The sequence below is a fragment of the Odocoileus virginianus genome, chromosome 21 (assembly GCF_023699985.2).
Source record: "Odocoileus virginianus isolate 20LAN1187 ecotype Illinois chromosome 21, Ovbor_1.2, whole genome shotgun sequence".
Taxonomy (NCBI): Eukaryota; Metazoa; Chordata; class Mammalia; order Artiodactyla; family Cervidae; genus Odocoileus; species Odocoileus virginianus.
Window position 1 is genome coordinate 72,840 of NC_069694.1, and position 27,101 is coordinate 99,940.

Sequence of the window (27,101 nt, forward strand, 5' to 3'; positions counted from 1 at the left end):
TTTTAAACCTCAAACTTTTCTTTTTAATTTTGCCATGACATAAACTTAACTTCAAGAAACTCAAAATGGAACTCCAACAAGGATAAGTAAGCCACATTATTTTATTACAAATAAAAGATATAGAGAAACATTAAAAGTTGTAAACTTTCTAAAATGCACAGTATTTATAAACATTAGAAACATAGAAATCATGATCATAATTTTTTAAATATTTGAAAATATGTCATTTATATTGATGAAAGTTATTTTCTACAAAGCTTTATTGGGATGTGAAAACTGTATATAGTTTGGTTTTATTAAGAAAAACATTTCTGTCTCACATTTTGTATTGATAATACACTAATAGAATTCCTTTTCACTTGAATTATTAAAAATGAACTAAAGTGACAAACTGAAAACAAAAGAGTTTATGAAAAGTGACGACGGACGGTCCTTATCAGTCTCACATTAGGGCTATGAGAATTACGTTTCAGAGAGAACTGAATTGTACTGAAAGCCTCAGTGTCAGGGATAAATGTGAGTGCTTTCCATATACGTATATTTGACTTCATACTCTTAAAACAAAAATGTTAATTGCATGCTGCCAAATCTAGAGGCTTTTATGAACATTTGGAAATCTGAACTACAAATTAAATAATTAACCTTTGATCTAAGAATAAAATTGTAAGTTAGAAAATAAAATGAAACTATTATGTTTACAGATTTAGGAAAGGCTTTCCTTTTGGCTATGTGAAGACAGTTTTGGGATCCTTGATGATACATGTACAGATTTTCACATAATAAATCTTAAGCTATCTGAGATAAAGTGTATATATATTAAAATATATACATTTGAAAGTACCAGTTAAGACTAACACAGTTAGTCTGAATATAGGGATCCAGCATTTTGTTCCTCCTTGGACAACATCTTCCTATTTGGGAAAAAGTATTCTGGGTTTTGGATTTGCAGCATTTTGGTTTTTCAATGCATATGCCCACCAGAGATTTTTAGAGTTTTTCAAATGTTTCATTGTTTCTCAATATGTTTCACCTCATTAGATCTTCCTGAGACTTTCTCCTGGGCATATGTGTCAACACCAGTTCATTATCCGTCCCAGGGTACACATGGTTTCTTGTATTCCAGGAACCTTCAAGCTGGGCACAATATACCAAGGGCAAAGCTTTGTAACAGGTGACACTGAGGAAATACCTGAAACCAAGATTCAGTTAAGTGGAGGACTACCTTGGCCTCAGGTTGGATGCTATGAATTTGCTCACTAAGAAGGTGTCCTGGAGAAAGCAACAGCTTTCAACAGAAAAAAAGAAAAACTTTAAATGAATTTCTACAACTTTCAACCACTACCTGTTTAAAAACCACGTTTTCTACAAGCTTGTGTTCATAACTTATGTATCTGATATACATTTTAGATGAGACAGCAATCAACAGATTAAACATATATTTGACCTGAGGTATCAACCCATGCATCTTTCATGGATTATCAATTTTCATAAATGTGGAAGGCACTGAATTGCACTCAACACTGCCTGTGTGCTAAGTCACTTCAGTCGTGTCCAACTCTGCAGCCCCATGGACTGCAGACTGCCAGGCCCTTCTGTCCATAGGATTCTCCAGGCAAGAATACTAGAGTGGGTTGTCATGCCCTTCTCCAGGGGATCTTCCCAACCCAGGGATTGAACCTGTGTTTCTCCTGTCTCCTGCATTAGCAGGCCAGTTTTTTTTACCACTAGCGCCATCTGGGAAGCCCTATGCCAAAGAGACTATACCAGCACTTTAGAACTTTGCAATCATCTCAGGTCATCACTGTGGACGTCAGTCATAGTTCAACAAAACTGTGGAAATGCTCAAGTCACTTTAATGGAATTCTGAAGAAAAGAGTCTACTACGGGGAGCTTGGACCCCGTTAGAGAAAGTTCAGTGAGTATCAATAGCAGATATGTGTGTGAACAATAAAAGAATGATCTCACAAAAAAAAAAAAAAAAAAGAGTCTACTACTATTACCCAGGATAGACTTGAGCTAGATTACAAACAAATAAAACTAATAACATTTGACATTAGAGAAGAAAAATCCAGTCAAACTGAAGGTTTGTTTGTTTGTTTGTTTTTAATGTCATAATTTGGGGGTTAGGATTTTTTTTGAGAGAAATAACTTTGGTCTAGAAATAATACAGCCAATTTCTTTTCCATTAAATCAATGAGTGATGAGTAATCTACCGACAAACAGTAAAGACCACCAAAATGGCTACTTCTCCCATGCACTTGGAGTGAGATAAGAAAATTTTATGCAGGCTTTAACATGAAAATATATTTCCCTGTACTAGTCCTTGAGGTCTTAGTATTTTGTTTTCTAAGAAGTTAACCCACCTTCCTATTCTCCCCAGATAATTACAATAAAATGTATGGAAAGCATGGCCAGGATGAAATTCAACAGAAAAAGACATCTACCACTTATTGTGGTAGGATATGCATATTTTTTAAAAGGTTAGTAACCAATAATAATTTCCTTAATAAAGGTGAAAATGCCAGATTTCAAGAGGACAATTATGATAACTCATTCAGGTCTTTCATAAAGATTTTTCTATTTGTTTCTAGTTTGTGGAAAACCCACCCTTTGGGGATTAAACCTTTGAGAAAAATTGAAGTGTACAATATAATGCTAAAACAATGTAGCATTTACTCTTTGAAAGTTTCTACATCAAAAAGAAAAATGACATTTGGGATAATAATAATAAAAGTAGAGAACAAAATGACTATAAAGAACTCCAAAGCCGAAACCACTTGTACTTCTTCAGAAACTCAATTGTGTCCTATGTTGTTCAGGTCTGAATTAAAAGAACCCATTAACATAATCATGTGCATTTGTTTTTGTGGAAAGGAAAAAAAGTTTCATTTACCTAAGGTATTAAGTATTTCTCTCTTCCATTGTCCCATTTTAATTGTTAATAAACCTCTATGATGTATCAATAAATCACAGCTTATAAGCCCTTCATGGGCACATGTGTCTTGCACATCTAGCATACCACCGAGCAGACCTCCAGCATGTGCATGTTCTTTAGCATCTTCCCTTCAGCTACTTAGAAACAAGGAAGCTGTAGAGTGAGGGGAAGCATCAGTGATCTCGCTTCTCAGTCTTAATAATTTGAAACTGTGACTCATTACAGAGTGAAGACTGATATTCTGCTTATCAGTACACAGTTGAGTTTACCTATGAATTACTGAGAGACTAAGAATAGCAGCCAAAGAAATGAAGAGCCACCTGGCAGAGCCAAACACACTGTGACCAGAAGAGAGAGATTATTCTGAGAGTTATCTAATTCTTTGACTTCTTTCATGTTTAGGAAGTCTTTCAAGCTTGCAGAAATGAAAAACAGCAGAAGTCTTCTGGAGAAGGACCAAAACTTTGATTTTTCAAATGTGACGGCCAAAAGTGCAGGCATCTTTATTTGGCCTCATGTCTACATTATTAGTTAGAACTTTAAAAATGCCAGGTTTCCTAATATTTCTTTCAAGAATCAGGGATTCCTTCTCCTCTCCAAGTGTCTCCTGGTGGTTAAAGTCCAGGATTCTAGGGATTTTGACTAGTCCTGCTATACAAGGTAATGTCATCATCGAATCCTGGGGCTGAATAGTCTGTGTTCTCTAGTAAGACATATTTGTCTTCACTGCCATTCGCAGAGAGGACTTCTTTCCGAGTAGTGGATGTCAGGTCACTCCAGGTAATGTCAATGTTTTTAAAAGCATGTAGAAGGAAGATGCCATTGATGATGGTGAAGAACCCACTCAAAGTCCCGATGACATCTCCAGCATTCATGCCATACCATTCTTGAAATAAGATGGCGGAGCAAGTCACTACCATGGATGTGAACAACACGTAATAAATGGGAGTCACAAGAGATGTATTAAAGGTGTCCAGGGCCTTGTTGAGATAGTTGATCTGTGTCGTCACCGAAAGCACAAGTACAGCCAACAAAATGAAGACCAGGGGATGCTTATAAACAGGTCTCCATTGCAGTAGTTCCTTCACGGCAATGCCCAGGCCCTTGACAGAGGAAACTGAGAAGGCTCCAATCAATGAACAGATTGATATGTAGACCAATATGTTGGTCTGTCCTTTCTTGGGTGCCACAATCAAAATTAGTACCAAGGAGATCACAGTTATGATCACAGCAAAGCAGATAAATCCTGTTAGAAGGAGAAAAGAATTAGGCTTCAGAAAATGCCAACAGGGTCAGGTCTTTGTGAAATCTTGTTAGTCATGAGTTTAGCAGCATAAGTGTTTTAGAAAGAGAACTATGATTGAATTAAAGACAGGAACAGCAACAACATGGTACTGCATGGCTTTTGATATCTCACAATGGGCTTTAACAGACATATTTGAACCTCACAGATAACACTGTAAGGTAAAGCAGGTATTGCCTGACTGACTTTATTTTCAGAATGAGGAAGATGTCAAAGTTTGGGTTGGAATATAAGCCTTTCCCCTCTCCAATTCCCATCTCTTCCCGTCATTCTGTGGAAGTGAAGCACGGGCACAAAAATAAGTTGTGGCACCTTTTCAGAAGGCTTGTACTACTCAGTCAAACCTTACTATGTCTCAACCCACAGACGGGCTTGCAGGAAGCATATTACAATATTAATACAAACTCATGTGATGAGGAGAGAAAGTGGAGCAGAATTTGAGTGTCTCTTTTGGTTGAATTACAGACCTGGGTCTCTCAATTTCATTTCCATTTCATGCAGAGTAGCAACTTTCTCTTCTTGTGGGGCATGGATAACCATCACTGTTGATCCCAATATACTTAATATACAGCCTATTTTCCCATGAATGTTCAATTGCTCATTTAAAAAGTAGGAAGACAATATTGCACTGTGGGAAGAATAAAAAAAAAAAAATCACTCTTATTCAATTGCCTTTGGATTCCACAGCAGCTCAGCTGTCACGCTGTGGTGTGCACCAGTCTGTATCTCTGTCAACTGACTGGAATATGCCATGTGACACTGAAAACCCCAGTTAGCTTGCTTGCTTTATTTATGTGTGTGTGAAGTTTGTTACATATTACTAAATTTGTATTTAGAAAAATTTCTACCATTTGTCAAACTTTAACATTTTAAAAATCATTGGTAGTTTGCTATTTTAAAATAATTTCATGGGAGTATAGTTGATTTACAATGTTCTGTTAGTCTCAGGGATACAGCAAAGTGAATCAGTTATACATATGCATATACCCTCTCTTCTTCAGATTCCTTCCCATATAGGCCATTAGAGAGTATTGAGTAGAGTTCCCTGTTCTATACAGGGGCTTCTTATTAGTTGTCTATTTTATATATAGCAGTGTGTATATGTCAGTTCCAGTCTTCCAATTTATTCCTTCCTCCCCCTTCACCTTCTGGTAACTGTAAGTTTATTTTATACATCTGTACTCTGACTAACTAAAACTCAGGAAAGATGATTAATCAAATCTGCTTAAGTGCTTTTATATCTAAAACATTATAATAGGCATTCTGTACACCTGAAAATTTCCCATGACCTTCTAAGAGGTCCCACACAATTTGTTTTCAATTTCCCCATCTTCTCTTGTAAAGTCAAAGTAGAAGACATTTTTACGTCTTACTGGCATGATATATTTAGAACATGCATGCTCATGAAGGCTTCAAAGAAAGATATAAGCCTAAAGAAGAATTAACTCTGCTCTTCCGGGCTAGTGTTTAGCTGGTACACACAAGTACAACCAAATGGGTTGTCAGAATACTAAAATATTTCCTTACCAGCTGCTATTGCCCTGATACTTTCACCTATCCAATGCTCCCACTACTTTGGTTGCTATGGCCTCGGGAAGTTCTAGATTGGCACTACAATGGACACAGATTATGCCATCCTGCTCTTCAACCACTAGGTCGGCTGTGGTCTCTTCTCCTTATGCCCTGGCACTCCCACCAGTGGGTAGGCCTAGTCATAAACCTTCTTCTAGAGGTTGATAATGGAGATAAAAGGAAAAGAAAACAAACACAACAGTTGCTTAGTTACAAAATAAAACAGTTCATGGGCTCATGGAACACATTCATTTGGTATTATAATGGTCAACTCAGATATATTAGATCCACTTTCTATTGACAGGAAAATGACTCCTGCTTGCAGGACTAAAAGAAACTAAGATGTCTCCATACAGAAGTATTCAGCAGCAATGCAAGAGTTTTAGGAAGAGCTGAAATTTAACCCAAACATCATGCTTTTTAAAATCCTCTGATAACTATGGTCATTAACCACTATGACAACAGAAAGCATTAAGAGGGTTGTGGCAATTTGTTCAGGTGAGAGGGGAAAAACTGCTTGGCTTCATTGAATCATCACAAAGAAAACACACAATTACCTTAAGTTTGGCAGGAAGACACTCCGTTTCTTATTTCTACTGCTATTAATTGTGAAATCTTAAATTATTTTTGTGATTTTCAAAATTTTGCTTTGAGATATGCTTAGTCATCTATTTCTTGTGGGTGATGTGAATCATGGTATTAAAATCTCTACAGAAGCCAAGTTCCTTACTGCTCACGTACCTTACAAGAACACTCAGCGCGCCCAGTGAGGTGACCAGAGTGGCAGGAGCAAAAGCATAAGCTGCAAAATTCACAACCTCTCCTGCTCCCACTGGAAAGCAAGCAGCAGTGTTAATTAAGGATGGGCACATGTATTCAACAACTGACACATGCAAAACAGTAGTCTTTTATCCTGAAGACACTCATATCTAATGGAAAGGAATGATTTAACTTCTTTTAGGGAAGGGGGGGAAAGTTTGGTATTAAAAGGTTGCAGATAAACCATAATTACCTGATGATGCTAACTCACTAATGCAAAAAGTGGTGACAGGGAAATATCTATTTTAAAAGACCTTCAATAAAGATTTTAGTTACTTTAGTACCAGAAACATAGTTGGTCACTCTGATGAAATCTGGTAGAGGTAGGATTTGAAGTGAGCAGAGAATTACTGTTTGCTCAAGAATACCTACTGTTGGGCAAATTAACAATAAAGCAACCTGTAAAATTAGAATGCTTTCTAGAGGTGTACAGTCCAGGCAGGGGATAGGCAGAGATACCCACAGGCCTGTGTAGTCAGGCACCCCTGGTTGCAGGGGATCTACAAGCAAGTAACAGTATCTTAGTAGCTCAAGTCCTAACAATGTGCTCCTGGAAGCCTTTTCTTATCTGAGCAACTCCAGACTTCCATGAGATAGGGGGATGCAATTGACTTTGAGAGCAACGGAAAATCCCTCTAAGACTTGGGTTCTTGTATTGAGGGCAGATTATTCTCCTGCTGGGTCACAATTGAATGCTTGCCCACAGAATGTAGTATTTCACACCGCAACTATGCCAAGCATATACTTCTTGTTGAGAGAGCTTCTGGAACAGATAAAAGACACCAGTACACTTTTTCCCTCTGGCTGCTATCCACTCCACTCCCAGTCCCTACCCCATCCCCAGCCAGATCTGCAAGAGTAATCAGCTTTGAAACATCATAAAACAAATAGAATCATACAGAATGGAACAATTAGGAGACTGTGCATAACAGCAACAATGGTAGTTTTCTTGGAATCGTAAGCAATGAAATAAAATTCATATTTTATGGAAAGACAAGAAAAACGTAAACATAATTTTTTTTTCCCATTTGGGCCTCCCCTCTCCCTTTTAGTGTGTCTGTGCGTTAACCAGACCTCCTCAGCAGATATCCCTCCTCCTTAATCTTGAAGGGCCCACTACGTTCTTTGTAAATGCATCTCTGCATGGTGTAAAGTGTTCATTATACATCATTTAACGTACAGCCTCCTGTCTAGAAAAATTTATACAACTATGCTTTGATCTCTAATGGGCAGAAGAGTTTGCTGAGAGGCTGTTCTCAGGTTATAATTCTCAATTTGGCTTGAAGAAAATTTTCCATTTCTTTTTTAGATTGACTAGTTAATTTTTCATCAACATAAGCTTTTTTGAATACCTCATTATTTTATATTTTTATCATGATAGCTTTCCAGGAAAATACTGACTTCATGAAGTACTGTATGTTTGTCTCTAGGTAAAAATCTCTAATGTTGAAGACAATGCTTTTCTCTCTTCAATACTTGTAGAAACCATGTGCATGGTGAGAATACAATTACAAATGTAGCCATATAATATTCTTCTTCCACTTTCTATTGCATAGGTAGAAGGTAGGAAGATATGAGAAAGAGAGTAAAGGAAATAGAATCATCCAAGTATTTATCTGGAATCTTCCCAGTATAGTCCCTGACAACAGTTATTCAAATGAAGTAAGAAAACAAATGTGAAAACACCCTAAAAATTGAAAAAAAAAAAAAAAGCTATATAAATTTAAATTATTTTTGTTCACCATTGTAAGCAGATAGGGTATGGGTTTCCCGGAGGGAAAGAACCAGATACAGCTTTTTTGACATAAAAGAAGCCATTTTAGGCCTAAGCTATCGTGTGCTCTAAGCCTGGCCACAGTGCTTGCCCATGGACAGGCCTCAGTAATTAATGATCTTAAAGGAACCAAAGGACAAACTGTTATCAGGCAAGAAAAGTAACAAAAGCAAAGATGATAAATTGGTTGTAAAGACTCCCAATTCTGGTTCGGTGGAAAGGTTAGTACTCAAGAAAGTACTTTCTTGAGCTATTTTGCAGAATTTAAAACCCCTCCACCACTAGATCCACTTGAACCTAAGGGATGATGTTGAATTTGCCCAACCCTCATGACTTCTATCAATAAGACAGAAGCTTTAGCTTGGATTTTACCAACCTTCATCCCATTTTTATGTTGAATTCTCCTCTGCTCAAGCCCTCTATGAATATGCACATACTTTGAACTTGAAACTTTCCCAATTTGCTGTTTGGGGAGATAGTGCTTTGGGAAAGAGCTCCAGAATTCTCCTTACCTACTCCAAGTAATAAATTCTTCCTTCTTATCTTTGGTTTGGTTATCTTTTGACACCTGCCAAGAGGTGAAACCCAGTTTTGCGGTAACAAGCCTTTTAGATACCACCATTTGTTTAAGAAAAAGTTATCCAATTCTTTCTTTTAAGAGGATCTCAAAAATACTGAAATGTTTTACTTGGTACAGGAAAATGGATGGAAGTTTAAAGGCTTCTGGCTGCAGAGGGAGATGGCTGGCAAGTGTGTGAAACTAAAATTTATGAGGTCCTTTCTCTGGAAGTTTAAGGCGTGGAAATTTGAGAAAGTTCAGAGGAGTTAGGAGGGAGATATAAATCTGCAAAAGTGCCTGAGAGATAACACTGCCTTCTCTCTGGACATCACATGAATAAAAATGCTTTTACCTCATACAGAGTCTCATTTAATCCTCCAGCAAGTCTAGGAGGAGGGAGAATGCTGACAATTTTCATCTCCTCTCTGTTTGTTCAGAACTAAGCAGCCCAAGGGGAGTTTCCTTTATCCACGTTTTGGTCCTTGCTAGGAAAGTTACCCACTCTTTGCATCTAGAATAGTCACGTATAGAATTAGGAGCCAGGGAAATGCAGGAGGGAAGCATTTTCATTAATTATTATGGGGAATAAAATACAAGAGAAGGAGAAGTTTGTGATAAAACATAAGATTTCAAATGGTAAGTTTTCCCAGGCATTCCAACACAGCATTGAGAACACAGAGGTGGGAGGAAGCCAGAGTAAAAATTAATTCTAAATTCACAGGACTTACTTTATATGTAAGACATTATGCCCACACAAAAACTTCCAGACTTAATTGCCAGCCTTACCAGTTGGATAAATTGATCAGTTTGAACAACTGCATGTAATTTATTCATCACTTTGCAAGCAAACACTATTCTTGGCATTATGGACTCACTTGAGAGTAATCCTGCCCACCAGAGCCATTCCTTGAGGTAAGAATGTCCACCTTGTCCTAGGAAAATGATGAAAAAGAAATTAAGTTCTAAAGTGGAAGAAGAGGGTTTGGGGAATTAACTTCTATAAAAGGTACTGGAATATGGTTGGAAAAAGCAACACTTAAGGCCTACTCAGTATATCTCATCTTTTAGCTTACTTACTCAGTCATTTCTAGAGATCTTCTAAAGTTTTCTTTATGTTGCCTTTGATTTCTACAGAAAGTAAGTTTTCTTCATTTGCAGGAAAATTAGTCATGAGGTTTATTATTGTCAACTCAAAAAAAAATGCAAACCTAAAAACTGAGAATTATGGGTTTTTTTTTTTAGAATTATGTTTTATTCAGTTGATTTGCTGAGGACTTAAGTCTGGGAGGCAGCCTCTCAGATAGTTCTGAGGGCCTGCTCTGAATAGGAAAGGGAGGAGCCAGGATATATAGGAGTTTTGCAAAAAAAGAAAAAAAAAGATAGTTGGAACATCAAAAGATTACTGTTAAGTTAAAAAAATGAATTTAGCACTTTTATTTGTATGGGAAGATGCAGGAGTCTGGCTCACTGGAATCATTCCTTTGGTATGCACCTTAACCATTTAGGGCCAGTATCCAGTGCTCTCCATCCTGAATCCCCTCAGGGTGCACTGTCTGTTGGTGGGGGCAGTCGCTAATGCCTTGATGTCAGCAGTATCCTTTGTTTACTGATATGGAAGGTGACATTCTTTGTCTAAACTATTTATGCCATTCAGAGGTGTAGATAGAGAGTATTATAAGCCCTAAATGCTTTATTTTGGCCAGAGTTAAAGACAGAACCCAATAAATATTAAATTAGATTGGTACATAATGAAGACATTAAAGGAAAGAAGATGGTTGAGATAAGAGCTTTTGAAATTTTGGATAGTCAATGAGAGAACAACTAGTGTTAGCCAGCTGGACTCTACTTATTCTCTACCTTTTGGCACCATGAAACTGAATTCGTGCAGTTGTTGTTCAATCGCTCAGTCGTGTCTGACTCTTTTGAGACCCCATGGACTGAAGCACGCCAGGCTTCCCTGTCCTTCACCAACTCCCGGAGCTTGCACAACAAACTCATGTCCATCGAGTCAGTGATGCCATCCAGCCATCTCATCCTCTGTCGTCCCCTTCTCCTCCTGCCTTCAATCTTTCCCAGCATCAGGGTCTTTTCAAATGAGTCAGGTCTTTGCATCAGGTGGCCAAAGTACTGGAGTTTCAGCTTCAGTGTCAGTCCTTCCAATGAACACCCAGGACTGATCTCCTTTAGGATGGACTGGTTGGATCTCTTTGCAGTCCAAGGGACTCTCAAGAGTTTTCACAACACCGCAGCTCAAAAGCATCAATTCTTCAGTGTTCAGCCTTCTTTATGGTCCAACTCTCAAATCCATACATGACTACTGGAAGAACCATAGCTTTAACTATATGGACCTTGTCAGCAAAGTAATGTCTCTGCTTTTTAATATGCTGTCTAGGTTTGTCACAGCTTTTCTTCCAAGGAGCAAGCATCTTTTAATTTTATGGCTGCAGTCACCATCTGCAGTGATTTTGGAGAAAATCAAGAAAATAAAGTCTGTCACTGTTTCCATTGTTTCTCCATCTATTTGCCATGAAGTGATGGGACCGGATGCCACGATCTTAGTTTTCTGAATGCTGAATTTCAAGCCAGCTTTTTCAATCTCCTCTTTCACTTTCATCAAGAGGCTCTTTAGTTCCTCTTCGCTTTCTGCCATAAAGGTGGTGTCATCTGCATATCTGAGGTTATTGATACTTCCTGGCTATCTTGATTCCGGCTTGTGCTTCATCCAGCCCAGCATTTTCCCATGATGTACTCTGCATATAAGTTAAATTACCAGGGTGACAATATACACACTTGATGAACTCCTTTCTCAATTTGGAACCAGTCTGTTGTTCCATGTCTGGTTCTAACTGTTGCTTCTTGACCTGCACACAGGTTTCTCAGGAGGCAGGTAAGGTGGTCTGGTATTCCCATCTTTTAAAGAATTTTCCACAGTTTGTTGTGATCCACACAATCAAAGGCTTCAGTATGGTCAATGAAGCAGATGTTTTTCTGGAATTCTCTTGTTTTTTCTATGATCCAGCGGATGTTGGGTGATTTGATCTCTGGTTCCTCTGCCTTTTCTAAATCCAGTTTGAACATCTGGAAGTTCTGGGTTCATGTCTTGCTGAAGCCTGGCTTGGAGAATTTTGAGCATTACTTTACTAGCGTGTGAGATGAGTGCAATTGTGCTGTAGTTTGAGAATTCTTTGGGATTGCTTTTCTTCGGGATTGGAATGAAAACTGACCTTTTCCAGTCTTGTGACCATTGCTGAGTTTTCCATATTTGCTGGGATATTGAATACAGCACTTTCATAGAATCATCTTTTAGGATTTGAAATAGCTCAGATGGAATTCTATCACCTCCACTAGCTTTGGTTGTAGTGATGCTTCCACACATTACAGGATGTGTGGTTCTAGGTGAGTGACTACACCATCCTGGTTATCTGGGTCATTAAGATCTTTCTTTGTATCATTCTTCTGTGTATTCTTGCCACCTCTTCTTAATATCTTCTGCTTCTGTTAGGTCCATGTCATTTCTGTCCTTTATTGTGCCCATCTTTGCATGAAATGTTTCCTTGGTATCTCTAATTTTCTTGAAGAGATCTCTAGTCTTTCCCATTCTATTGTTTTCCTCTATTTCTTTGCACTGTTCACTTAGGAAGGTTTTCTTATCTCTCCTTGCTATTCTTTGGAACTCTGCATTCAGATGGATATATCTTTCTTTTTCTCCTTTGCCTTTCAGTTCTCTTTTTTTTCTCAGCTATTTGTAAGACCTCCTCAGACAGCCATTTTACCTTTTTGCATTTATTTTTCTTGGGGTTGGTTTTGATCACAGCTCCTGTACAATGTTATGAACCTCTGTCCATAGTTCTTCAGGAGCTCTGTCCATTAGATCTAATCCCTTGAATCTACTTGTGTCTAGCCTACTGAAAGGACAAAAACCTTTCCTAAGATACTCAGAGAATTATCTTCCCACTCTTGTAATTTTTGACCTTAACCACATGAATTAACTGCTTATTTATGATTTTCTCCTTACAAAATTTGCAAATAACTAAATTGGAATATTAAAATATGATTTCATATGCTGTTTTTAAAAACTTAGTATCAGAAATACTTTCTCAGCCCTTAATTAATAATTGAACATTCCAAAGTCTGGTATATTAACATGTATGAGACCATACAGACACTCAAACATAGAGTGTACATATATATATACATATATGTATGTATATATAGTTCCTAGTTTTTGCTTATCATTATATAAAACCCTTAAATATTACAAACATCCAGATATGTAAATCTAGGTTGAATTCTTATTCACTCTTTTTTTTTTTTTTTTTTTACTGTTTTACTTTATAGACCATAATGGTTATATTGGATGTGTGTTTTTTTTTAATTGAAATATACTTGATTTACAATATTGTGTTAGTTCCAGGTGTACAGCAAAGTGATTCATTTACATATATAGATTTCAGATTAATTTCCATTATAGGTTATTACAAGATATTGAACGTAGCTCTATATGCTATACAATAAACATTTGTTGCTCATCTATTTTATGTACAGTAGTTTGTATCTCTTAATCTCATACTTCTAATTTATCCTAATTTATCCGCTTCCCTTTGGTAACCATAAGTTTGTTTACTATGTCTGTGAGTCTGGGTCTCTTATATATATATATATATATATATATATATATTCATTTGCATTATTTTGTAGATTCCACATTTAAGTAATATATATTTGTCTTTCTCTGTTTGACTTAGTATTATATTCTCTAGGTGCATCTATGTTGGTGAAAATGGCAAGATTTAATTCATTTTTATGATTGGGTAATATTCCATTATATTTATATATCCCATATTCTTAAACCAATCATCTTTTGATGGGCACTTGGGTTGTTTAAATGCTTTGGCTCTTGTAAATAGTGCTACTTTGAACACTGGCATATACATGTCTTTTCAAATTAGAGTTTTTGTCTTTTTGAATATATGCCCAAGAATGGGATTGCTGGATCATATGGTAACTCTAATTTTAGTGTTCTAAGAAACCTCCAATCTGTTTTCCATAGTGGCTATACCAGTTTACCTTCCCACCAACAGTATAGGAAGGTTCCCTTTACTCCACACCGTCTCCAATCATTTGTCTGTGGACTTTTTAATGATGGCCATTCTGATCATGGTGACAGAATACCTCACTATAGTTTTGACTTGCATTTCCCTGGTAATTAGTGATACTGAACATCTTTTCATGAGTCTGTAGGTCATATGAATGTCTTCTTTGGAAAAATTTAAGTGTTCTGCCATTTTTTGATTGGGTTATTTGTTTTGATATTAGGTTGTATGAGCTATTTGTATATTTTGGATATTAACTCCTTGTTGGTCACACTGTTTGCAAAGACTTTCTCCCATTACATAGGTTGTCTTTTTTGTTTTGTTGATGGTTTCCCTTGCTATGCAAAAGCTTTAAGTTTGATTAGGTCCTATTTGTTTATTTTTGCTTTTATTTCTTTTGCCTTGGGAGACTGATATAAAAATATTGCTATAATTTATGTCTAAGAATGTTTTGCCTATGTTCTCTAGGAGTTTTATGGTGTCGCATCTTATAATTAGGTCTTTAAACCATTTTGAGTTTATTTTTTTATATGTTGTGAGGGAATGTTCTAATTTCCTTGATTTACATGTAGCTGCCCAGTTATCCCGATACCATGTGTTGAAGAAACTGTCTTTTCTCCATTATATAGTCTTGTTTGCTTTATAATAGAATAACTGACTGTAGATGTGTGGGTTATCTCTGTTCCATTGATCTATATGTCTGTTTTTGTGCCAATATGATGCTGTTTTGATTACTGTAGTTTCATTCACTTCTTAAGATAAATTCCCAGAAGCAGAATTATTAGATTTTAAGATGGTAACATTTTAAGCTTTCCCAAATTTCTCTCAGGAAAGTTTGTACCCATTTATATTGCTTCCAGCAATGTTTGAGAAAGCTATTTATTTCTCAAATTCCCTTAGCAGCATAGGGCATTATTTTTTAAAGAAAAACCAAATCTTGTTAAAATAGTAGGCAACAACCCGGAGCCCACTGTTACATAGTTGATATCTCTTTGGGTACTAGTGAATTAACATTTACTTAAGTATGTTTATTGGCCACTTACAATTATTCTGTGAGTTCCTTGTTTATGTGCTTTGACTTTTTCTGTTAGGTACTAATCTGTTTCTTATCAACTATTGTTGTTGTCTAGTCACACCTAAGTCATGTCTGACTTTTTGAGACCCCACAGACTGTAGCCTGCCAGGGTCCTCTGTCCCTGGGATTCTCCAGGCAAGAATACTGGAGTGGGTTACCATTTCCTTCTCCTGAGATTATCAACTATAGTCACTCTTTATATATGGTGGATCCTAACTACCCTTTGTCATATATTTTGAAATTTTCTCCCCCACATGTCATTTCCTTTTCAGTTTCAGTTAAAGGTGTTTTCAAGTAGGATTTTTCTTGGTCAATTCACTTAATCTCTTTCTTCATATAGCATTGTTTCCTCCTTTATCTTTATGCTTAGGAAGACTTTCTTTTAGGATTAAAAAAAATTATTTTAAATTTAACTTAAACTATGTGAAATCTACTGTGAAAAATGGTATAAAGTAGAACTCTTACATTTTTCTCCTCTAGTTTTTGCCAGTTGTCTCTATACTTTCGATTGAATTATTCATCCTTTCTGTAGTGGACTGAAATGCCACTTAAAAAATTGTGTAATAAACTGCTGCATGGACTTATTTGATTTTTCAATTATCTTTCATTTTGTCTATCTTTTTTAATGCTAAACTATTTTAATCAGTGTTCCCTCAACAGTACTCTTCTATAAACTTGTTTGCACAATTCATAACTACTTATTATCCTCCTTGGATCTTAGAACAATATTTAGCTTTTTAAAGACATTATTCTTGATAAGAATGAATAGAAAATTCATAGCTAATGAAAGACAGTCAAGCTGAGCTAACAGCTTCTGAAATGTCACTGCAAATAGTAACCTAATTCTACTGCTATCTATTTATTGACTTGACAGTACTTATTGGGTGCCAACCTCTATGTTAGGGGAGGTTCCTGCTTTTGTGAATCTAGTATCAATAAACAAGCCTGTTGACAACAAGTAAATAAACAATAAATGTACAATGACAAATTATTCCAGGGACACTGAAGGAAGCCCTAAGTGCAATAATAGCAGGGTGGAGGTAAGTGAGACTGTCCCAAAGAGGATGGTCAAGAAGGCCTTTCTGGAGTGAATATATTTTAGGTGAAGTCTGAAGGATGAGTCACCAAATGATGGGCAGGGAGAAGAGAGTTGCATGCAAAGGAAAAGACCTTGAGATGGGAAGCTGTCCCAGCCATGCTGTGCTCAGTCATGTCTGATTCTTTGCTGACCCCATGGACTGTAGCCTGCCAGGCTCCTCTGTCCATGGGATTCTCCAGGCAAGAATACTGGAGTGGGTTGCCATTTCCTACTCTAGGGGATCTTCCCGACCCAGGGATTGAACCCCTGTCTCTTGAGGTAGGAAAGAAATTGGTAAATTCCAAGAGCCAGAGAAAAGAAGGCTGCAGACAGGGTAGCAGAAGATGAAGCTGGAGAGGTGGCATGGGACACTTTGGGCAGGAGGTGAGGTCAGAGATTGTGGAAGGATGTTTGGATTTTACTCTGAGCGCAAAGAAAACCCCCTGATGTGTTTAGCCTGATCTGACTGTAAATCCTGAAACCTCAGAGTAAGGAGGAGAAGGAGGTGACAGAGGATGAGATAGTTGAATGGCATCACTGACTCAACGGATGTGAGTTTGAGCAAACTCCTGGAGACAGTGAAGGACAGGGAAGCCTGGCATGCTGCAGTCCATATGGTCGCAAAGAGTCAAACATGATTTAGCAACTGAACAACAAGGCTATGAAAGAAGAACTCATTCCATACTCTAAACTTCTTGAGTTTTAGTTTCACCCTAAAGGAGACACAACTGGTTCAATCCTGGAAACTGCTGAGAACAGAGACAGGGGCAAGACAGACACAGTGAAATTCTCTGAAATTCTCATAGCACCGCAGTCTTACAATAGGATTATCTCTGCAATTAGAAATTTGAATTCGTTAGTTGCATCTATCTCTTACCAGCTCTAGTGACACCCTTTTTGGCCAGTTGCAAGAGGCCCTTTTTCTTCAAGATGAAACTGGAGCCAATAAAAATGCTGGAACTTATTGCCAGTACCAGGCCTATATAAAGGCTGTATTTGCTCTCTGTAGAAACACTCAGGTTGGTTACGCTGGAATTCAGGTCCCTGTAGAGGACAGGAGAGGCGAGCAGCCGGGACACACGTGTGATCGCACACCAAGCCTGGGAGGCATTCGGACAGCTCAGGGACAGCACATAGCCTGGACAAAGGGAAAGAGGGAGACGTCAACCAACGGAAGGGAGACGCGTTAGCAGTTTCTTTCTTTCTCCAAGAAATAGAAACTTTCTTTCTCTACTGACACACTTTTTTTACTGCCTGATGGGCCGTCTCCAGCATGTGATCCATGGGTTGGCAGACACGTTCCGCTGGTCTCACACACACAAGTTCTTCACAGTGTTTTCAAAGTGCTTTAGCTGTCGTCATCCAAGCATGACAGACTTCACAACAAAGTCTGGATTCCTCTTACTGAATGGAAAGTGTAGCAATACTTGGTTCTTCGCTTCAGCCAACAGCAGCCTGCTGGAGCATCAAAGAGCTGTGCGCACTGGCTTGGGCTCAGCAGTTCATTACAGCTCCCTACCCCACACATCCACTTCTCTCCTTCACGCCATCAGTGTGTTTCCCAGAAAGCATCATGCAGTGTGTGTATAATGCCCGAAAATAGGGAAGGGCACAGCAGCCCCACCAGACTAAAAATCACCACGTTACAGGAAACGGAGCTAATCCACTTGATGTGCATTTCAGAAAATCTGTTTAAAAGTGGGTCTAGTGTTCTAGACCACTTTCCCCATAGAACAAGTTTTCAAGTCTAATTCACTTCCTCCTTAATAAAACAGACTCTAATAGAAAAATGAATTAAATATCAGTAGGCCTTTTTTTTCCCCTTGAAGAAGATTCAAATAAGCATGTAAATCCACTGAACCAGACCCATTATTATAACTGCCTTTTTTGGGGGAGGGGGGAGCTAAATATTAAAACACAGAATGAAAACATTTTATACTGTTTAAGAGATTTTTTATAATCGATTCTCCACTTGAAAAGCGGAGTGACCAACACAGTGACCCCCTGACTAAGTTTTCTATCTTTTCAACTTTTTTCCATTTGAAAGGCATATTTTCCTAGCATGACTTACCCTGAACAAAAATGGGCAAAGACAAATTAACTACAATTTTAGGATTCAGTGAAATAAAGTCAGCTTTACATCTCAAAAATCTTAAGAAAGCATGTAAACAACAAAAGATAGTTTGACTAAATGTTGTCTTAGAAACAAAACTTTAACAGTGGGATCTGTGCCTCTGGGGCAAAGCGGCACGCGTGCGTGCATGTGTGCTAAGTTGCTTCAGTCACATCCAACTTTGCAGCTGTATGGACTGTACCCCGCCAGGCTCCTCTGTCCATGGGGTTCTCCAGGCGAGAATCCTGGAGTGAGTTGCCATGTCCTCCTACAGTGGGTCTTCCCAACCCAGAGATGGAACCTGAGCATCTTCTGTCTCGGGCACTGGCAGGCAGGCCCATTACCACTAGCACCGCCTGGGAAGCCCTGAAAGCAGCATGGGCTCTGTGCGCGCTGCCACACATAGAGCTGAGGAACAGCTATAAAGTGCAAGACCAGCAAAAGGTAAAGTGATCGGATTCAGTTTTTTCATGGTTATTATTGCATTTATCTCTGTAATTTGAAAATGAACCAACTTTGATTCAGAGATACAGGATAAATTCTGAAACAAAACTTCTAAATATTCCAAGGAGAATTATATTACTTCAGGGATAGTTTACCGTAACTGAGGAATTCTTCAGGCTGGTTGTTTCAGTAAGAGCTGCTGCAAATTTTCACATAAGCTAGCTGCAAGCAATCTAGTCCTGGACACTGTTCATCTCATCTAACCCCCAATTACTACCAAGGTAATTTTTAGTAGTAAGAATTTTGATTACATGCATCTTTGTGAAAACATCTGACTGAACTGGACAGAAAATTCCATGGCTGCATCAGTATCATTTACTATGTAGTTAACATAACCATTCCAAAACTTTAACTCTGGAAACAGTGTGGGTGGACCACATTCCAGTGAAACAATACTCCTTCTGAACTGTTTACACAGCAAACTGTTTCCAACATTTTAGGGGGCGTGGGGGCAGAGGATGATAAGGGAACGCAAATAATCTTTGTTGCCTTTTGTAAGTTCTCATTGTAAATGAACATTAATGTTGTAAGTTTTATGGCAGGAAAAATAATAAAATCTTGTCTAGTTACTGACCTTAGAACTTAAATTGTTTTATGTTTGGGGAGCATATGAAAGAATGAGGGAGTGACTGGTGGGTAGGTGGGTTTGGAGTGCTATAGGGCAGGAGGGGACGGATGGAGGAAGCAGAATGTGTGGGCAGGGACACTGGGGGTTTCTGAGCAATTAGAGATCTCAAAACTGAGGTAGCTTCTTAAGATTAGAGTAAGCAAAGTAATTCTCCAGGAGTTTAATCCAAACTTTATCTAACACAGAAAATCTATTACATTCCTTCTTTTTCATTTTAATAGACACTGCCAATAGCCCTTTCAAGTGTCTATACCAATTTATACTCCTGTCAGCAAAGAGCATGTATCATTTCTTTAATGTTATGATATATTGTTTTAAATATTGAATAACATTTAGGAAATATGTGTCAGTTATAAAGAAAAAATAATATATACCAACATATCAACCACCTAATTTAATAAGTAAAAAACTGTCCCTCAGAGGTAACAACTAATCTGATTTTCTGTCTAATAGTCCTTGCTTCAAAAAAAAAAAAAAATGATTTCCCGGGACTTCCCTGCTAGTCCACTGGTTAAGACTTGGAGCTTCCACTGCAAGGGACATGGGTTCAATCCCTGCTCAGGGAACTAAGATCCTACATGCCATGGGGAATGGCCAAAAAAAAAAATTCCCCTATAAGATTATATCTTTAAATAATAAATTGTTTCATTTTCTTCTTTTTATACTTTCTAAAAATGTAATCATATAGTATGCATTCTTTGGTGATTTGCTTGCTTTTGAAATTTATCGTTCTTGATGCTCTGACTGTAAGGTTTGCTTTTTTCCCTACTCTTCTATAGAATTCCACTTTATGACTACCTCACCAGCAATTTTTCTATTTTATAGTTTGTGGACATTTGGGTAATTTGCAGTGTTTTTTGCTTTTACAAACAGTACTGCTAATGTTCTCAATTATGTTAAACCAAATAAAGTTGATGATATTTGACAATTTTTGACCCAACAAAAAATAGCAGTTTCATATGATTCAACTTAAGATGTATCTTCTAGGTACAGGTATGAGTATCTTCTTACACACACTTAAAAATTTAACAACAAAGTCAAATTTTGTATAGGATTATATGCCTTTTCCCACCTTAAACTCCATTACTAATCATCTATAATGTTGGGAAAGTTGAATCATCACTCTTGACTTCAGTTTCTTCATCTCTAAAATGAGGGAGTTTGACTCAATGAGTCTAAAGATACCTTCAATACTTTTGGGTTTGATAATAAGTTATCTTCATTCCCAGAGTAATTTACTTATAATTCTGGTAGTTCATAAATATTGCTGATGGACCAGCTCTAAATTCACAGGCACTTGTATCTGGAAGATATCTTAAAGAAACTGATGCCAAGATATTAAGTGACTTGGCAAAGCCATGCAACAGCCAAAATCAAGGCCAAATAATCCAATTCCCAGACTACTATTCTATTTCAGAAACATAAGAACAAAAAGTACAAATAAATAAAGTCAGTTAACATTTATTGTTGTTTATACAAAGATGAAATGCTTCAAATAGTTTTTTCAAGTCTTAATTTGTCTATAGAGAATAATTTAGGGCTCCCTTGGTGGCTCAGTGGTGAAGAATCTGCCTGCCGATGGAGGAGACACAGGTGGATCCCTGTTCCCGGAAGATCCCACATACCTCGGAGGACCAGGCCTGTGCACCACAACCACTGACCCTGCACTCCGGAGCCTGGGAGCTGCAACAACAGACGCCTGAGCATCCCAGAGTCTGGGTTGTGTGTGATACAGCAATAGCTGACTGACGGTGGTGGTTTGGTGGTTTAATCGCTAAGTTGTGTCTGACTCTTGCAACCCCACAGACTGTAGCCAGCTAGGCGCCTCTGTCCATGGGATTTCCCCAGCAAGAATACTGGAGTGGATTACCATTTTCTTCTCCAGGGGATCTTCCCGACCCAGGGATCAAACCCACATCTCCTGCCTTGCAGCCAGATTCTTTACTGCTGAGCCACCAGGCAAAGCCCTAGCTGACTGATACACTTGCCTGTTTATATTAGCAAAGGAAAGAATGAATGAAATCTCTTATGTCTCCTACAATTTATTCTCCAAATATCAGCCAGTGTGAATCAGATTACAACACTCCCCTGCTTAATTCCCCATGATTTTTCATGGCAGTTATAACAAAATTTAAATTTCTAATTTTTAAAGAGCTTTACATGTTCTGAAGCTTGCTCACCTCTGACATTATGTTGCATTACTCTCTCTCACTCATTCTCTGAAACACCTTTCATTCTCTGATTCAATATATTTTTATTGAGTATCTACCATCTGTCAGGCATTTTCTAGAAGTTGGGGTTACAACTGTGAGCAAAGTAAAAGTCCTGCTCTACTGCAGTCATCTAATGGGGGAAATAAACAAGTGACCTAAAAACTACAGAACGTGCTGACTGCCATGGAAAGCAGTAAAAGCAGCATAAAGGAGTACTTTTTAAGAGAGCATTGACTAGAAAAAACTGTGCTAAAAGCAAATGCAAACGCCCAGATGTGGGAATTTTCCTGAGGGGGATGAAAGGAACTTTAAGCCAGGTTGGCTGATGAGAGAAGAGAGATGGTATGAGATGAGGTCAGAGTAGTAAGACATAAGCTCGGGTGAAATAAGCCTTTAGTTAAGTCCATCCTTTTGTGTCACTTCTCCTTCCAGAATTGTACAATGGTGTCCCTTTCCATTCAGAAAAAATCCAAAATCCCCACCACAGTCTAAAATGGCCTATAGAATCCTGCCTCCATGTATCTCTGTAACCTCATTTCCTAATTTTCTCCCTTCTTTCTTTAATAGGATTAATTTCTTCTGACCTTAGACGCTTTTAAGTAAGCAGTCTTCACTTGTTACTTTGTCCTAGTAGTGGCTGGTATGCCTGACTCCTTCTCTTAGCGAACTCTCACCTCCTTAGAAAGCTTCTCTGCCTTTCCAACCTAATTTCTCACTTTCCACTGTACAATTTAACACTGCCAACCAAACAAATGTCCTCTTACAGCTTAATTATGGCTTTGTAACAACATTGTATATCCACAGATCTATTTCATTTATTTACTCAACAAACTACCATATGTGTGCTAAGTCACTTCAGTTGTGTCCAACTCTTTGTGACCCAGGGGACTGTAGCCAGCCAAGCTCCTCTGTTCATGGGATTCTTCAGTCAAGAATACTAGAGTGGGTTGCCATTTCCTTCTCCAGGGGATCTTCCAGACCCAGGGATCAAACCCACATTTCCTGTGTCTCCTGTATTGGCAGGCAGGTTCTTTACCACTAGTGCCACCCGGGAAGCCCAAACTACCATACAAAGCCCCATGTTAGGTAACCATTCGTCAACACTTAAATTCTTATTATACTTTCTGTGTGCCAGGCCTCTTCCAGGAATGTGGGAGACAGTGATCAACAAGACAGGTAAACAGGTCTCTGTTCTCATGGAAACTGACAATTTTATTGAGAAAACTAACAAAAAGATAAGAATAAGGAGGGTAGAATAGGAATTAGAAATAATCTGGAGCAGAAATGGAGAGAAAATTTGGAGCAGAAATAAGAATGAGAAATAATTTTGCTATAAACTGGAAGTTTGGAAATAAACTGTGATAGGACTGGGTAAGAAGCACAATATTTCAATTAATCCAAATAAAATTGAGCAGATACTGTTGATTTTTTTTAAAGTTAAAAATTTGTATATCTAAACAAGATCATCCTACTATCAGTATGTTTGGAAGCCAAATACTCTATGAGGACTGTTGATCATCAGATTTCCTACATAAACTGCTGCAATTAATAACATACTGTTTTCTGAACAACCTTTAGTGAAGAATTTTTGCTAGCTTAGAGCACTTAAATTTCAGCACCTAGAGCACTTAAACTTGAAAAAAAAAAAAACTTATGCTTTTAACTTTCTTATAGAAATCTGGAGAAAATATATTTTAGTGTAATATAAAAGAAGCTATATTTTGTATAGAAAATACAGCTTGCCCTGCTAATAAAAGTTATATTCATTTGGTGGAATTTTGAGAAATGTTTATTATATGTTTTTTTAAAGAGTAAAATCTCAGAATCATTAACATATACCATTGCATCTAAGAGGCCAGAGACTGCGGATGGGCACCTACAAAAAAACAAAGTCTCAAATACTTTTGTACTTGGTTTGACTCCTAATTATGAACACTTATTCAATTATTTGGGCCTCTAGGCCCAGACTGTCTTGCAAATCTCTCTGTTCTATTGATAGAACCTAGGTCAATGTCTGACACATGGGACCTAGGTCAATGTCATTTGAATAAATGAACAAATGAAAAATTGATCCTTTACTCCATGTCAGGTCAGACTCTGAAGTGTTTGCTTCATATGTAATCCCACCTGCATCTACTCCTCAAACTCTAAACTGCAGGAATTATTCTCAATTTACAGACAAAGAAAGACTTAAGGAGGATGTCATGGCTGAGAAGACTACCTGTGTGCTCAGTCGCTTCAGTCATGTCGAATTCTTTGCAACCCCACAGACTGCAGCCCACCAGGATCCTCTGTCCGTGGGATTCTCCAGGCAAAAGGACTGGAGTGGGTTGCCATTCCCTCCTCCAGGCGATCTCCCAGATCCAGGAATCGAATTGGAGTCATCTGCATTTTCTGCATTACAGGCAGATTCTTCACCACTGAGTCACCAGGGAAGTTTCACTGATAACAATTCTGATTTTTCTCAAGTCTTTTTCCCCAGTCGTTGTTCAGTTGTGTGCTCAGTCGTGTGTCCGACTCTCTGTGATCTCATGGACTGCAGCATGCCAAGTTTCCCTGTCCTTCACCGTCTCCCCAAGGTTGCTCAAACTCATGTCCATTGAGTTCGTGATGCCACCAGAGTCCCACACAATTAATTACCACAGTTAACCCTTGGTATTAAACATGGAGGGCTTCCTTGGTGGTTCAGTGGTAAAGAATCCGCCTGCCAAACCAGGAGACTCAAGTTCCATCCCTGGATCGGGAAGATCCTCTGGAGAAGGAAATGGCAACCCACTCCAGTATTCTTGCCTGGAGAATTCCACGGACAGAGCCTGGTGGGCTACAGTCCGCGGAGTCACAAAGAGTCTTACAGGACTTAATGACTAAAAAACAACAATTAAACATGGAGCTTGAACATTTCTTGTTGGAACTAAATATATGAGCAGAGCAGAAAATCATCCCTAAGTTCAAATAGGCAGGGTAATTCACACATCCTCCTTACAGAACCCTGGGAAAACAAGGGTGGACGTGTTAGTATCAGTGGACGTGTTAGTAACAGTCTGATTTACTGGTTTAGGAATTCTTTAGACAAAGAATGACTATCTAAGAAATAATTCTAGATCCTACTGCCTTCGTAACCACTTTCAAACACTTCCAAAACCACAACTTTCTAATGGTTTGTGAACTGTTCAGGCATTTTACTCTTTGTGTTCGTTCTTTCTCTTCCTGGCACCGTTCTGACTTCTAACTTAAAAACAAAACAAACAATACCTCTCCACAGCAAGGAATAAGCTGGGAGAGCCAAAGGAAGAGAAACTCTGGGGATTTGCCCGCAGTTTTGGGAAGGCAGAGTTCTTGCCACGCCTCTCATTGCCCCCTCCCTCTTTACATCCTTACTGGGTAAACCAGAAATCAGCTTTCCTCTGGACTCTGTACAAACTGAAAACTGTGATTTCAGCTGATACAAACTGTCCGCCCGCGCCCCCTCCCCGCCCGCCTGGTCCCCAGGTTCTTAGTTTCATCCCGAGTTACACGTGCCTTCGGTACTGAAGTTGTAGAAAGCCCATGAGCAAAGGGCAAGGGGCGGCGCCCTAAGACTTTACCCGACTAGGGTTGGGGCAGAAACCCAGGCCGCAGAGCAATGAGAAAGCTACAAAGATCGCGCCCAGTTCCGGTCTCGCCTCAAGCAGCCAAGGGACTCTGCAGCGAGGCAGACGCGAGGCTACTGAGCGTTTTCACCTCTCAAAGAAAGAGGAGAGAGATGGGCAGCCCAGCCGTGCCCAGCGTCCTCCCCCGGGGGTGTCCAGGGCGCCTGACCCTCCACCTTGCTTGAGCTTCGCAAGCCCGCGCTGGGCGCAAGACGGGAGTCCGCCGGGACCACGGCCGCGCCCTCTGCCGGCGGGATGACGTCGACCACGGACTCTGGAAGTAAGTCTGAGTCATTGGAAGCGTCTTTCTCGTCTGAAACTTGGGAGTCTTCCCACAACACCCTGAACACCCCGTCAAGACATTCAGCTCTCCATAATTTACGTGGACCTGTCTTCTGGAGTGGGAGTGGGAAGCCACGTATTTCTGGTTCGACTCAGGCATTCCCATAGAGTCTGGCATATTGTTGGCACCAATAAATATCTGTTGACCAGCTAAGTGAATGAATAAATGCAGGAACGAGTACGTTAAAAGTCGGCGTTTCCCTTTCTAGACTCCACAAGTACCCGCGACCGCCCGCCGGGTCTCATCGCCACCCGGACGCCAAGTCCTCCGGCCCGGAGCAGACACTCACCTTCTCGGCAGGGCTCTCCGGGCGGCAGCCTCACCTGTCCCCCCATGGCCCCCGACGGGGCTTCCCAGGCGCAGAAGCTCGCTCCTCAAGCACCCGGTCTGCTCCTGCTCCCCACGTACCCGCGTGGCGGCGGAGCTGCGGGGTCTCGGACGGCCGCGCTCAGACCCCGGCCCCGCACAGCCTCAGCCAATGGGGACGGCGGGGTGGGGCCTCCCCTCGAGCAACGCCCCCGAGCCGCGGGGTTGGGTGCCGACTCCCACAGCTGGCGGAGGCTGTGGTCCGCCGGCGCAGGTACGGTGGGGCGTTCGCCGACGGCCCCTCGGGACCGCTGCTGGACCCAAGCAGAGCAGAAGCACAGGCACACTTCACGGGGTAAAGCGTCTCTCGGAGCGTGGAAATCGCCAGGTCAACTCCCGGGGAATTTTGTGATGTAAAAGTCTGAGCTAAGGCCCCCTTCAGGCTCCCCTCTGGTTGAAATGCCTTCTGCCGGGGGATTCTGAGGGCTCTGCTTTGGGTGTTCGCGGCTTTGCAGGGAAGTTGTGGCCCCTGGGATTCTGCTCTGATTACCAAGTGAAGTTTATTCTGGGGGCTTGAGAAGAGAGTTTGTTGTTTTGTACCATTATCAGCTTTTCCCTAAGTCCCTAGGCTTCAAACTCCCACCTTCCATCTCTCCCTTTCCTAAATCATGTAGTTACTGCCCTAAACCCTAAAAGACAGGCAGTGCTCAAACTGAAACGACTAATTCCTGACGTTTATGATAGTCTTACTTCACCATGCATATGTAGGCACTTAATGTGTATTAACTCGTTATATCCTACAACATAGTCTGTTAACCCCTAATTTACAGAAGAGAGTTCGGAGGAAAAGAATGAGATTAAATAATTTAACCAGCTATTCATTGGAAGGCTTGGTAGCAGGTAATTATGCAGCAAGATATGGGTATAATTCCTGGTAAAACTCTCACCACAAGAATGGGGTGCCTCTGTGTTCTGGGGCTTCGGCAGGGAAGGAAATACTCTTGTCTGCCTATCTTGCCTTTGCTGTAGGTAATCATGAACAGTGCTATTAACTTTGTTACCTAGGAGTTGCATAGCAGAGGCTCAATCTTGCTTTTCTTGTTCTTAGGCTAAGTGAAGAGTTAAGATCAGCGAACAAAACAATACAAAGTACACAC

General features: G+C 39.4%; 2 protein-coding genes across 2 annotated transcripts in view; one reads left to right on the forward strand and one right to left on the reverse strand.

Moving 5' to 3' along the window:
• NIPAL1 (NIPA like domain containing 1) lies at positions 1-26,072 on the reverse strand. The gene is made up of 6 exons (XM_020912589.2): positions 25,928-26,072; positions 17,086-17,346; positions 9,838-9,894; positions 6,552-6,642; positions 4,706-4,866; positions 1-4,181 (listed from the first exon to the last, which is right to left on the reverse strand). Exons 1-6 carry the CDS (start codon positions 25,971-25,973, stop codon positions 3,565-3,567), a joined length of 1,233 nt encoding a protein of 410 aa, XP_020768248.1. The 5' UTR covers positions 25,974-26,072; the 3' UTR covers positions 1-3,564.
• The window catches only part of CNGA1 (cyclic nucleotide gated channel subunit alpha 1), a 60,459-nt gene continuing 58,638 nt past the window's right edge, over positions 25,281-27,101 (forward strand). The window contains exon 1 of the mRNA XM_070451930.1: positions 25,281-25,575. Within this exon, the coding sequence (XP_070308031.1) occupies positions 25,551-25,575 (25 nt within the window). The 5' untranslated portion in view covers positions 25,281-25,550. The remainder of the gene's footprint in view (positions 25,576-27,101) is intronic.